Source organism: Syngnathoides biaculeatus, chromosome 4, assembly GCF_019802595.1.
Source record: "Syngnathoides biaculeatus isolate LvHL_M chromosome 4, ASM1980259v1, whole genome shotgun sequence".
In the NCBI taxonomy this organism is placed as follows: domain Eukaryota; kingdom Metazoa; phylum Chordata; class Actinopteri; order Syngnathiformes; family Syngnathidae; genus Syngnathoides; species Syngnathoides biaculeatus.
In genome coordinates this window covers 33,372,873-33,385,540 of record NC_084643.1, presented here as the reverse complement: position 1 = coordinate 33,385,540, position 12,668 = coordinate 33,372,873, and the positions used below count along the sequence as shown (strand labels likewise).

The window sequence follows — 12,668 nt, the reverse complement described above, 5'->3', positions numbered from 1 at the left end:
AATAAAATAAACATGAAAGCAGCCGCCCACCCAAAAGGTTAATGATTCGATGTTTTAATAAATACTTTATGATACCTAATGGAGTTTTCTAATTGATGTTCGTTAATTTAGCACATACTGTTGTTTTACCTCCAATATCACACAATGTAATAAACTGTCAAGTGCACTAACACATTGCAACACGCGCTGTTATAATTTATCAGTGTCGGCTACACACACACACTGTTAATTACAATGTAACATAGTGCAACTTAGTTATAGTGTCTGAAATTGTACATGAAACAATATTAGCGTACTCACCTGTAATGGAACAAACTGCCACCCATATTGTAACATCACACAATACACTGTCACATGCGCTGTGGCACATTGTGACACACACAGTTATGGCGGATAACACTTCCACCTAAACTGTAACCACACTGTAACACCCATCCCCCTTTATATTGAAAACAATGTGCCAATGATGGCACAGATACTGTGACACATTGCAACACACTAGCTTATTTTGAAAGACACCGTAACCCTGTAACACTCACATACTCGTGTCACCCACCAAGTAACACTGCTTAGAACTGACACTGTAACACCGGCACTGTTACATGCCACCACATAGACTACAACATGAAATACACATCTGCAGATTGTAAGACACTTTCACCGATGCCGTAACAACACTGTAACACACTCACTTATGTTAAAAGATAGTTACCCACACTTTAAAAGAGTGTAACACTGTAAGCAATACGACACACACAGTAACAATGTGTGTTACTAGACTATACTGTAACACACTCACTTATACTGTAACACACGTGTAATAATTTTGTAATACACTGCAACACATTTTAACCCTGCTAAATTGTAAGACACTGTTACAACATGGTGTAACACAGCCTTTCATGCTCTCACCTACAATGGTGTAACGTGCATTCAGAGTATCCCTCCCCACCCCCACACATCTGTATTATTGCTGTAAAAGAGAGGCAGTGTAAAAAGGAAAAGTCCGACTAATAGAGAAGTGTACATTTTGTTGTGTTTATTAACAACATCCGTCTGTGCGTCCTAACGCGTCGTACAAAGAGGTATCCGTTATATTTATATTTATCAGAGACAAGAAGTTAAACACATCTGAATACATTTCAAGTGTCAGGAATGTTGGGTCCTCTGTCAGCCATCATTTTTCTTTTTTTTTTTCCCATCTTGTTTTTTTGGGTCCCAGCGGAGAAACGTCAGGCGGTCGCGCTAATGTGAAAAAAATAATAATGATATATATATTTTTTGTTTTTGTTTTAATGTGCGATGACAAATAAATGTGCCAGCCTGCACATTTCACTCTCTGTCAGTGTTAAATAATATCTAATGATGGATTGGAAGATTGTCTTATTTAGAGGGGGCACGAGCCGTTCCTTGTTCGGCCGCAGGAGGGGCTTCATCATCGGCATCATCACCATCACAATTTTTCTGGTTCAAGTTTAAAGGCTAATTTAAGAGGAGACGCACACAAGTGTGCGAGAAAGGGAGTGAGTATAAAGAGAGAGCAAGTGAAAGATGATGAGATCATAAGTGATTGGGAATGAGAGACGGCAAAAGAGAGTGAAGGACGATGGGGAAAGGAGAGAGTGAAAGATGAGAAAGAGAGAGATAGAGAGAGAGAGAGAGAACGAAATATTTGAAACCAGAGGAAATGATGGAAAAACTGAAAAAAGGGAGAAAGAGGGAACAATGATGCAGTTAGGGTTAGAAAAGACTGATGAGAAAGCGAGTGTGTGAGAGAGAAGGATGATGGAAAAATGGAAGAATGAATTATTATGGGGAGAACAAAGAAAGAGGAGAATGGAAAAAGGGAAGAATGAGAAAGACCAGCGTAGTGGGGAAAAAGCAAGAATTGTCATGCTCCTAGGATCCTGCCCAGCCTGGGCGTGGCCAGCCAATTAGTCGGCACACACCCGCACCTTGTTTTGGCTGATTACGCCCGGTACTTATAGGACCCGGTGACGACTGGTCCTCTGCCAGATCGTTGAGGTTCATGCCCCGTGCGAGCACCCCTGTACCTCTGATCGTATTCCTGTGTGTACTGACGCCCCAACTACCGCTGCTGCACCTGACTGCCTGCCCGATCCCCGACCATTGAATGTTCTACTGCATTTGGGTCCTACCTCCATTCCGATCGGTCCTGACCAGAATGATGATGACAAAAGCTAGAGAATAAAGGGAAAAAGAGAGGAGGATAGCACAGAAGAGAGACTGAGGGTTAGTAGGAAAAGAGAACAAGAATGAGAGAGACAGATATTGGGAAAAAGAAAATGAATTATCAGAGAAGGATGACTGTGAATAAGAGAGTGAAGGATGACAGTGAAAAAAGTGAATCATGGGGGAAAGAAAATGATGAGAAAGAAAGGGAGAAAAGATACAGGTGGGATTGTGGGGAAAAGTGGTAAGTGGAGGACGATGGGAGAAGAGAGCAGGTGATGAGTGAGAAAGCCAGAGTGAGGTTGATAGCCCAACAAAACAAAGGGATGATGGAGAAGAAAGATGAAATGAAAGCAGTGGAGAGAGGAGCATGTTAAAGAGAGAGGGGAAGATGGAAAAGAAAGAAATGGAAAGATAGATTCTGTGAAGGCTGCTGGGGAAAAGGAGAACAAGAGGGGTAGGGGAAAGTGAGGGATGATGAGAAAAGATGAGTGTGCAGCATGCTGGTACAAACCCAAATGTTGTAGTGCTCCGTGTGAGGAAACTTAACAGCCAGCAAAGCTGTGGAACTTTTTGCGCGTTGACTTTGTCTTTGTCTTTTGAGAATGTAAACGTTGCACTCGGGCTACCTGATGAACAAAATCCACGTGCACGGGTTTCTGGGAAAAGGGGGGCGAGGCGATGGAGTTGGGGGGCTCTAGGACGTGGGCGCTCGCAGCGCCCGGCAGGAGTGGCAGCAGGCTTTGCTGTAGTACCAGTGACTGCACAGGTTGACCTTGAGAGCCAGGAGACAGTTGGTGGTGGGCCGGTCCTGGCAGCTCTCATCTGGATATTAGACACATATAAAGGGGTGGGGGTGGGGCATAAAAATACTGTGGGGCCCTGAGATTCAAGTGACCTTGCTTACATGTTATTCAAGATAAAGGCAGTTTTCACTTGGATTGCAAGCAACAATTTGAGATATGAGCGCTGTGTTGCGGTCATTGAACGCAACACAACTAACTTCACTAGAAGATGCAGTTTACAGTAGCAAACATGGAACGTTATACAACAAATAAAATCTATATTTATAAACATGTATTCTGGTCATGTAAAAACCGGACCATTACTTTAATCATCGACTTGAACACTGTGCGATACAATTTATTTGTTGCTTTGGACAGGTAACTGCCCCTTTCTTAAAAAGTTGTAAAAATATTGAGCATATGCTAGTGGGTGGCACTGCTTAAAGTACTCATCCAGAGGAAATGTATTTTATTTGTCTATCTTGGAAATGTAGCTAAAATTTAATGGAAAACATATTTAAAAGATTCTCAATGTCATGCTCCTGGATTCCAGCCAGGGCTGGGCGTGGCCAGCTAATCTGAAGGTGCACACCTGCGCCTCATGACCTTTGATTAAGACCCAGTACATATAGGACCCGGGGGACGACTGAGACTCTGCTAGATCGTTGCCTCTCATGCCTCGTTCCCGCACTACCGTACTCCTGACGTGTACCGACCAACGCCTGTCTCCCGACCTACCCCGTAAGCCTGCCGTTACTGATCTTGCTCCTTGTTTGGACTGACTCCCTGGTAACCGACATTGGAACGAATAAAGGCTTATTCCGCACTGCTTACCTCTCACCTGAGTCGTGCATTTGGGTCCAACCCCGAGTCTCGTCCGTGACACTCAACACAACAGAAACAAAATAAATGAGCGCCAAAGTGCACATTTTCTTTGTAATCTGAATGCCTCCCATGTCTGTTTCAAACCGAGGCTCTGTTGAAGCTGCTTCCGTGTGACGTCACGCAAAGACAACCCTCGTACAGAAATGGCTCCCTACACAGACAATCATACACGCTGTGAGTGGAAGATAGACAGCAGTGATGAAGAAGTTTTTATGGATTGTGTGAATGATCCTGGCTTCTTGTGCGTGCATAAGAGATCACGCAGGTTTCCGAAGCAATGAGTGTTTATGGAACTCCGAGGAAGTGGGACACAGTGAGCGGCTACACATCGACTACCGCAGGTAAATAACTACAACATTGATAAGGGACCCAACCCATAACACCTAGGAGAGGTGTATGCCCCTACTCGGCATAGTGACAAGCAACCAATAATCTACAGAATCCTCTGTGGAAGAGATAGGATCTGAAGAGGAAGAATTTTCTTATTCTTCCCATGTTCGACAAACACCGCATGCAGGTTTAATTCAACCATATATGTTTGAACCGGTGTGACGGTCTGAGCGTCGAATGCAACACAAGTATGGGATTCGGCAAGTCCTGACGAAATTGACGTGGAATTTCGCACCCAAAACACAGACTGGTAGGTGCCTCATGAAATCTACATACACCTTGTTGACGAAATAATCTAATTCAAGCACGTTTAAACGTCTGATGCATCTTGCACACAACATTGAGTCGTTTGTTGTTGTTGTTGTTGTTGTACTAGCGACTGAGTCGCTTCGGTATCATTCTGCGTTTAAAGATTTAGCCCAAATTTTAAATAATGCACTTAACACTGGAGAGCACACACTGCCGTAGTCGAATTTCCGGAAGACCTCAGCGTCAACAGTACACTAACTTTATCCAGTGTCCAAATTTCGTCACCTCCTAAACATCACATGGATACAGATATTAGCGGACATATATATCTGTATTGTACTTACATTTAAAATTAAGTAGATACTTGTCAATACTAAACAAAAACACGTACGTACTTACTTGCTATCGAAGCCAAGTGACCCCTGTAACGGGTTTTCAAAGCAGTCCTCTGTGAAATGCTTGGAACATTTTACTGTCCACTTTGATTTGTAAGTTCAATGCTCCCGCTTTGTCTTCACAAACCTGGCCCATAACCTGCCTATCTGTTCATCTTTCCGCCATTCATGTAAGACGTCTTCGTCAGCGTTTGACGCAGAACAGCCGTATACAACCAACTTCCTCACCATCTTTGCTAGCTTTTTCACTCTCTGGCTAAATGTTGTCGTGACATGACACACAATCCGGGAAGTTACGGAACTTGCCGAATCTAAGTGACTATTGCTTCTTCTGAGGGAGCACTCACGTTCTTTTCTCTTTTTAACACTTTCTGACTGGTGATATTACCCCACTGGAGCTGTCTCGCTCAGCGCCTGTTATCATGTTGCTAATGTGCTGAGCGTGTAGAAAGTTTCTATGATTCTATTAATGTTACATGATTGATTAGCATGGAGCAACTTGCAATATGAACGGCTTTTGGTATTGTCGGACAAAACATGGATGAATGCAACCGATTGATTGTATCTCATGTCTTTTGAGTAGAGGTTGTTTAGATTTTGATGGACGTTCGTAGTGTAACCAAACAGAAACCCCCAACATGGCCTCCCCACCAGTAGCAAAAATTGCAAGAGCGTTTCCTTTTTCCCCCGATTATATTGTTCAATCTCAGACAGTTCCAGCAGACTGACCTGGCGGCTCGGTGGGACAAGCCTGGAGGCTGCACGTCTGCTTGGACACGGGCTTGGTGAGCGGATCGCAGCCTCGCACCAGCTCACGGTCCTGGTAACACTTGACGTCACGCATCCTCACACCCACGCCGCACGTCTTGGTGCACTGGGCACACCCGGGTTACACGTCATAAGAAAGTTTTGCACACACGCATAACTTGCAAGTTGCCACAATTTACACATTCTAAACATGCAACCAAATCAAGTGCTGAATCAAATCAGTGGAACCAGTGGAAAAGTTAGCGGACAGCCCTGAACCAGTTTACACATGTCACAGTCACCATGCGGCGCAGAACAGCCTACCTCGGACCAGGGCGTTGTGTACCACTTGAAGCACGGCCTCTCGAAACAGGTGCTCTCATCTTCAGGTCTCTCGTCGGCGTTGCACGTCTCCTCCTCAAAGACCAGGAACTTGCCGCCGCTGATCCCCACACACTGCACAATCCTCCGCTTGACCCCGCGGCCACACGTGGTGTTACACTGCACACGGGAGTAACGTGTTACGTACCGCTTTCAGAAAATATGGGTTCCAAAGTGTAACTATAATTCAACCTAGTCAACATCACAGACAAACCCACAGAGTATATGACAAGGTGGTGCTTCGAGCTCATATTTGAAAAATTATGTAATGTTTGACCCTACAGCAGAATGGCACATGACCAAAGAGAGAGTCCTTCACAATTGTCAGCTTCAGAAGGAGGAAATTATATTTTATGTTTTGAAATGTAGCGTATATTCCGCACTATAAGGCACACCTAAAAGCCTTTAATTTTCTCAAAAGCCGAGGGTGCACCTTATATATGAAAAAAATAATTAAAATAGGCCATTCAATAGGCCTTATAATGCGGTGCGCCTTATGGTGCGGAATATACGGGAAGTGAGATTGTGATCATGGAAATTTCCAAAAGCAACTAATTTAATTTCCGTACACATTTTCTCTCCGCATGTTAGGGATTGCTATTACATTATTATGTAATCTCGTTATGTGTAATTAGTAACAATTTTTTAACTTTTTTTTAAGTTGAAAGTGAATGCGTGAATGTCTATGAGTGCAGAGCACTAAATTTCACTGCACTGCGTTTAAACTAGACTCGGTTAGCAAGAGCAAACGTTTTGGTCAACACCACCAGTGTTTGTTCCAAAAGGCAAACATGGTTCACATCAAATAAAAGCTTTCATAATGCCACAAATGAATATTTTTTTTATTGAATCAAACCTAAAATATGTGTGCCAGATTACTATTTTTTCCCAAGATGTTCCATGCAAGTCACACGTTACAGACATAACGGACGTTAGACAAATGTTACATGGAGGTTTTACACGCATAAAAACTTGCTTTACCTTTTCCCAGTCTTGATTCAGCCAGTGAGCAGGGCAGTCCCTCTCCCCACAGGGCTGAACGGCAAGCGGCTTCTCGTCCCCAGGGCACTGGTTCTCAGCCACCACCCGGCCCTCGGGGGCCTTGCAGTACACGTGGCGCACCATCCTACCGTGTGGGCACGGGCCTGAGCACTGCAGTACAAGAAGGTGGAAAAACTGAAAGTGACGTCATGGCGTGGTTAGTGGTTATTGTGACGTCCACTCACAGGCCCCCACTCTGACACGGTCCAGTGGCGTTCGCAGGGGGGACCCGTGCAGTTCTTGACGGCAGGTGGTTTGGTCATGGGGTCACACGGACGACTTTCGTCGGAACAGCGGACATCACGGGTCACCTGATCTCGTCGGCCACACTTGGCAGTACACTATGTTAGTACACGTTACCATTTTAGCATAGCTAGCAATTAACTTTGGCTTGGTCGTTCTTATTCATTATGTAAATTCTCAAGATACATCTGTTGGTTGTGTTATAGTACTATTGTTATGATCGGCACGAAAAAGTAAAATTATTGGAACAGGCGCACGTTTTATTCAAACAAAGAGAATCAACAATAAATGCAAAATGGATAACGACAACAAACGGTTAAAAAGCTAAAATACGAGGCTGGAAAAGTAATAATTCAGAAGTACTATTGCAATGGAAAGCAAAAAAATATGATTGTGGTCATCACAAGACATAAGACAGGGAAAGTTACACAAAGCAAAAAATGGTGGCCAGAGTCATAGTGGAAGGAAGGTATCAGAGTGAAACAAAAACTATCAACAAGATTGCAAAAGGGAAAATCACAGACGTACCAAAGACAAAATTGTCATGGCTGTACCGGTCCCCGATGCGGCACGCACCTGCCGCAATCAGCGGAGGCGCACACCTTTGCCTCGTTTCGAGTAATCACGTCCCATTTATATAGAACGACACATACAGTCTGGCCTCTGCCAGATCGTTGCCTCGTGCCTCGTTTCCGCAATTTCCGGATCCTGTTCCTGTCCTCTCGTGTACCGACTCCTTCCTGCCTACTGACCTACCTCTTACGCCTGCCGATTCCAGTAGTGCTGCTTCCGTGGACTGCCCGTCAGGTTCTCGACACCGGTCTGAATAAAGACGCTTCCCAAACTGCCTCTGCGCCTCATGAGTTGTGCATTTGGGTTCAACCCCGTGTTCTGATCGTGACAAAAATGAATCGTAGTACTTCTGGAAAGCCCACATAGAGGAAATGGAAACACAAAACTATGGAAGTACAGTACTGAATAAAAACTAACCTGAAGTACCTACCCCTAGTGCTACAGGATGTAGTCTAATAAACACGATACAAGGGACCAAAGGTTATGTCGAGAAGCTAAAAGGCCAAGGAGTTCTTTAAACTGACACCTTCCTTCCACTGGAGCCAGACCTAAACACCAACCAAGTCTGATTGCAAACAGGTGCAGCTGTCTGATTGCAAGCATGTGAAGCCAAGAGACTCCGCCCACCTATTAACTTGGCCACATTGTAGTCAGAGAAAAAACTCAGCAAGCCAAAAGGCAAAACATGACAACTCGGTTCTACAACAGTACCTGGTTCTGTTTATTTAGGACTTTTTTTTTTTGAGTACAAGGTTCTAGTGGCTGTGTTGTATAACTTTTATGTGTTACCTAGCTCTGTTTAATGACCTGGTTCTGTTTTTGTTTCAGGTTCTGTTATCGCATTTGATCTTGTATCTGGTTCTGCTGCAGTACTTGGCTCTGTTTCAGTACCTTGGTCTATCTTGATGACTGTGACTATGGATTACAGTATTAGATTATGTGTTGGTACCAAGTTCTGTTGGAGTACCTGGTTTTACTGGAGCACCTGATTCTTTTGTGTTACCTGTTTTGATTGAAATATATTGTAGTATGTTTTTGTCTGCTTGTGTTTCAGTACTTGGGTTTGCTTCAATAGATCTTTATGTTGTAGATTCTAGCTCTGTTTTGTTACCTGCTTCTTTTACAGCGGGTGGTTCATTCTCCAGCACCTGCCTTTCTTGTGTTGTAATTCTGTTGTGTGACCTTGTTCCGCTGATTGTGTTGTGTTACTAGGTTGTGTTGTGCTGTAGTACCCGAGATATTTTTATACATTTATATATTTATTTATATTTTTTTAATAGATTTTTTCCGTGAAAAAAAAAGCTCTCCATCCATTTTGAATTGAGAAACATTGTCAAATTATACATGAAACGAGAAGGCCCTCCTCCTGGGTGACGTACCTCCATCCACTCGGCCACCTCCCACTGCGGGCCGCATGCAGGACTCTTGCAGGGCCGTCTCTCCATGGGTCTCTCCAGGTCGGCCAGGGTGCACAGGTCGCTATAAACAGAGCTGTCCAGACCGGGCGACAGCATCTTCCAGCATCGGACCTGCCGGAACTGGAAACCCTCACCGCAGGTCCGTGAGCATTCGCTCCAGCTGCTGGCCTCCCACCTGAAGGGGACCACAAGAACCGTCCAAGGACATTGTTGCGGCACCCAGTGGGCTACCCCCATGGTTTTTGATCCATGAGCATTTCCAAATACATCCACTTCTGTGCCTTTCTGCGAGTCCAGTAGCTCTGTAGCTCTGTAGCAAGCTGTTGATAACATTGTGACACTCAAATCTCTGTGGCCATTTCCCATATTGGAACTGTTAATCATTTGTGAGGTTGTTATATTACCTAGTTGTGTTGTATTTTCTGGTTCTGTTGTAGACAGGTTTTGTGAAAGGTATTGTTGTGATGCATTGTTTGTATGGAAGTAAATATCTGCCACCAGGATTTTAATTAAAAATGCCACTGAAAATTTTATGTTGTAAAATTCACATTGTTATTTCAAAGTGATGACATTTCCAATAGCTGTGTTTCAGTTTAACTTTTCAACTTTCTTAGTCACGTGACGTCACATACTAAGAGAGCGTCTGGATCTCTTTCAATACCTGGTTTGTTGGTTTTGTTATAGTATCTGATTTTGATGGCTGTGTTGTGTTACCTGGTTTTGTTGTTCTAATTCTCACTGATCTGCAAAAATGTATCATATTATCTATACATTTGTGAAATTAGACATTGCATTTATTGGAATGAAACTATGGTAGTGATGGGTTGACATATGTAAATTCCCTATGGAACTAACCTGGTATCATTCCATGTTGCTTCCAAACGGCGTGTTCATTCACTTGACATTTTTTAACTTGGGAGATGTACTCTGTAAAGTGACGGTACTATAAAAAAAAACCTGCCATCTAGTAAACTAAAATGCGAAGTCCTATGCTGTCAAACGGACACAGTAGCCACAGACAGATGATATGATGATATGACATACTTAACAGTGTATGATATGATACGATAGCATTTGTAAAGATGTCGTGATTTTTGGGTGAGAGGTGAAAATTTACCATACCATATAAAAATTTGCAACTTTAGACATTGCATAGCATATGGGAATGAATGTACCTCTTTAACACAAACCCTTGGTGCCATTGTTTGTCAAAATGTAAAAAAACGAAAAAAAAAAATGTTTTTACTAATACCAATGTATAAGACGCACGATCAAGTTTTTATTTTTAGTGGGTGAAATGCAGATTATGGATGAAAATCTATGGTGACCCTGAAATTTCACCCAAAATCTTGGTTTCATAAGGGATTTGTGAGCAGTGTACCTCGGCTGACACTCTCGCCCGATGCAGAAGTCGTGCACCGGTTCCGGTCGAGTCAGCGCATCACAGTACATGTCATGCACTTCCACACCATCGTAGCGGATGCACGTGACAAATGACTTGGACACACCTGAAAGACCATTGGGAATATCTGAAGGTGTATGGACGTATTACCAGTCTGGATTCACTAGAACACAGTAACCGAGTATGGGACTGTACCAATGGAGCAGGTCATACTGCAGGGCTCCTGAGAGGAAAGCTTCCAGCGATACATGTCGGCCGGACTCAGCTTCAGGTTCTTCTGGTAGAGCCTTGAATTTCCCCTGTGGAACATGAAGTCTACATACATCATCTAACTTTAAAGTACCCAGTTGTCTTGCAGAACCTAGTTCTATCTCAATATCAGATTCTGTTTTGTTACCTGGCTCTTGTTTTAATACCTTGTTGTGTTTCAATAACTTGTTCTGTCGTAGGATCTGGTTCTGTTATTGTCATACATTTTTAGTTTTGAATAACTTATTCAGATGTAACACCTGATTCGGTTGTAGCACCTGTTCTGTGGTGTGGCCTGGTTTGATTGGTTGTTTAGTAGTACCTGGATCTTGTGGTTTTATTGTACTATTTAATCCTGTTGGCCGTATTGTTACCTGGCTCTGTTAAGTTACCGAGTTCTATTGCAGTATTTGATTTCGAAGATTTTGTTGTAGTAACTGGTTCGATTGCACGCATTACGTCGTTTTCGGTTTTCCGGGGGTGCGTTTGAAAGCACAATAAGAAATCATCATGGGTCAGCTGGTCGGGGCATTCGAATACCGATTTTCGTTCAAAAACCAAAGTAAAAAAATCTCAAAATTTTTGTTCAAAAAACAATTTGTACGAAAACAGAGACTTTCAAAAACCAAGGTACCACTGTATATGGTTTTGTTGGTGGTTTTTCCACCTGGTTCTCTTGGTGCTGGTAACTGCTTTCATATTACCAGATTCCCTTAGTGGTGTTGCTGGTTAGGTTGGTTATAATGCGTTACCTGGTTCTGCCTGATGTGTGACCTGGCTATGTTACATGATCTAGTTCTGATACATTACCTTGTTCTGTTGAAGCGTCCGCTAGCCCTGCCTCCGGCGAGCAGTGTTTTGTTGTGGTAGATGATGTCTGCACTGCTGTCATTGCGTTTGCGTCCGAGCGTGAACTGCATGGTCTGGTTGAGTACAAGCGGTCCGTCAGTCTCCGGGCTCCCAGGGTCTGAGCTAACAGAGAACAAGCCATCTCCCTCCATTTCTAGGAGCTGATTGGTCGAAATATTGATAAGCAGCTCCTCTGGGTTCAAGCGTCCTTCCAGCAGGACCCTCCAGATCAGGTTAGGGGCGTCAGCCTCGGGGTCCAGGGGCACGTCGACGGCGACTGGGTTGGCGGTGCTTCCTGTGTGGCTGCTGTTGCCCTCTATTGGATCAAGATGGAATGTGGTAAAGATTCAACATGTGAGATGCAAGGAGAAGTCCCACAAGAACCTGCCCCGTTCAAAGCCCCCACGCATCCTGTCGGGTGTGGTGGTGTAATGGCCTTGTGTGAATTTTTCTTCTGCTGATACGCTTTGTGTGAGCGTGACATCAATAATGTAACGCTCCACAAGGACTATCCTTCCACGCACACATAAAAAGACACACGCGCACACAGACACGCATTTTGTATTGCAGAACACATCCCTTCTCTCTCTCAAGATCCAACAGCTTTTTGCAGTTTCTTAAAAGGACACACAAAGGACAATCAACACCACACTAAAAGACACAAAGTTCATCAGGGCCACACAGGGCAACATACGCAAAAAAAAAAAAGGACATAAAGACCCACAAATAACATCAACAATGCACAGAAATTGTGCCCTAAGAGTGACTGACGACCAATTCAGGGCGTAGTCCCCCTTTCGTCAGTTTCAGTCCGCTGGGACAGGCTGCAGCGCCCAGCGACCCTAACCAGTATAAGCAGCGTAGAAGA

At 43.8% G+C, this 12,668-nt stretch overlaps 1 protein-coding gene across 10 annotated transcripts in view; it reads right to left on the bottom strand.

The window, feature by feature from the left end:
- Positions 1 to 1,060: 1,060 nt before the first annotated feature.
- The window catches only part of adamtsl2 (ADAMTS-like 2), a 45,036-nt gene continuing 33,428 nt past the window's right edge, over positions 1,061 to 12,668 (bottom strand). For all 10 annotated transcript variants that reach the window (XM_061816241.1, XM_061816244.1, XM_061816242.1 and 7 more), the window contains 9 exons: positions 11,762 to 12,116; positions 10,898 to 11,001; positions 10,682 to 10,808; positions 9,262 to 9,475; positions 7,252 to 7,407; positions 7,007 to 7,177; positions 5,969 to 6,145; positions 5,627 to 5,771; positions 1,061 to 3,018 (listed from right to left, as the gene is read on the bottom strand). In XM_061816241.1, the coding sequence (XP_061672225.1) occupies positions 2,891 to 3,018; positions 5,627 to 5,771; positions 5,969 to 6,145; positions 7,007 to 7,177; positions 7,252 to 7,407; positions 9,262 to 9,475; positions 10,682 to 10,808; positions 10,898 to 11,001; positions 11,762 to 12,116 (1,577 nt within the window). In that variant the 3' untranslated portion in view covers positions 1,061 to 2,890. The remainder of the gene's footprint in view (positions 3,019 to 5,626; positions 5,772 to 5,968; positions 6,146 to 7,006; positions 7,178 to 7,251; positions 7,408 to 9,261; positions 9,476 to 10,681; positions 10,809 to 10,897; positions 11,002 to 11,761; positions 12,117 to 12,668) is intronic.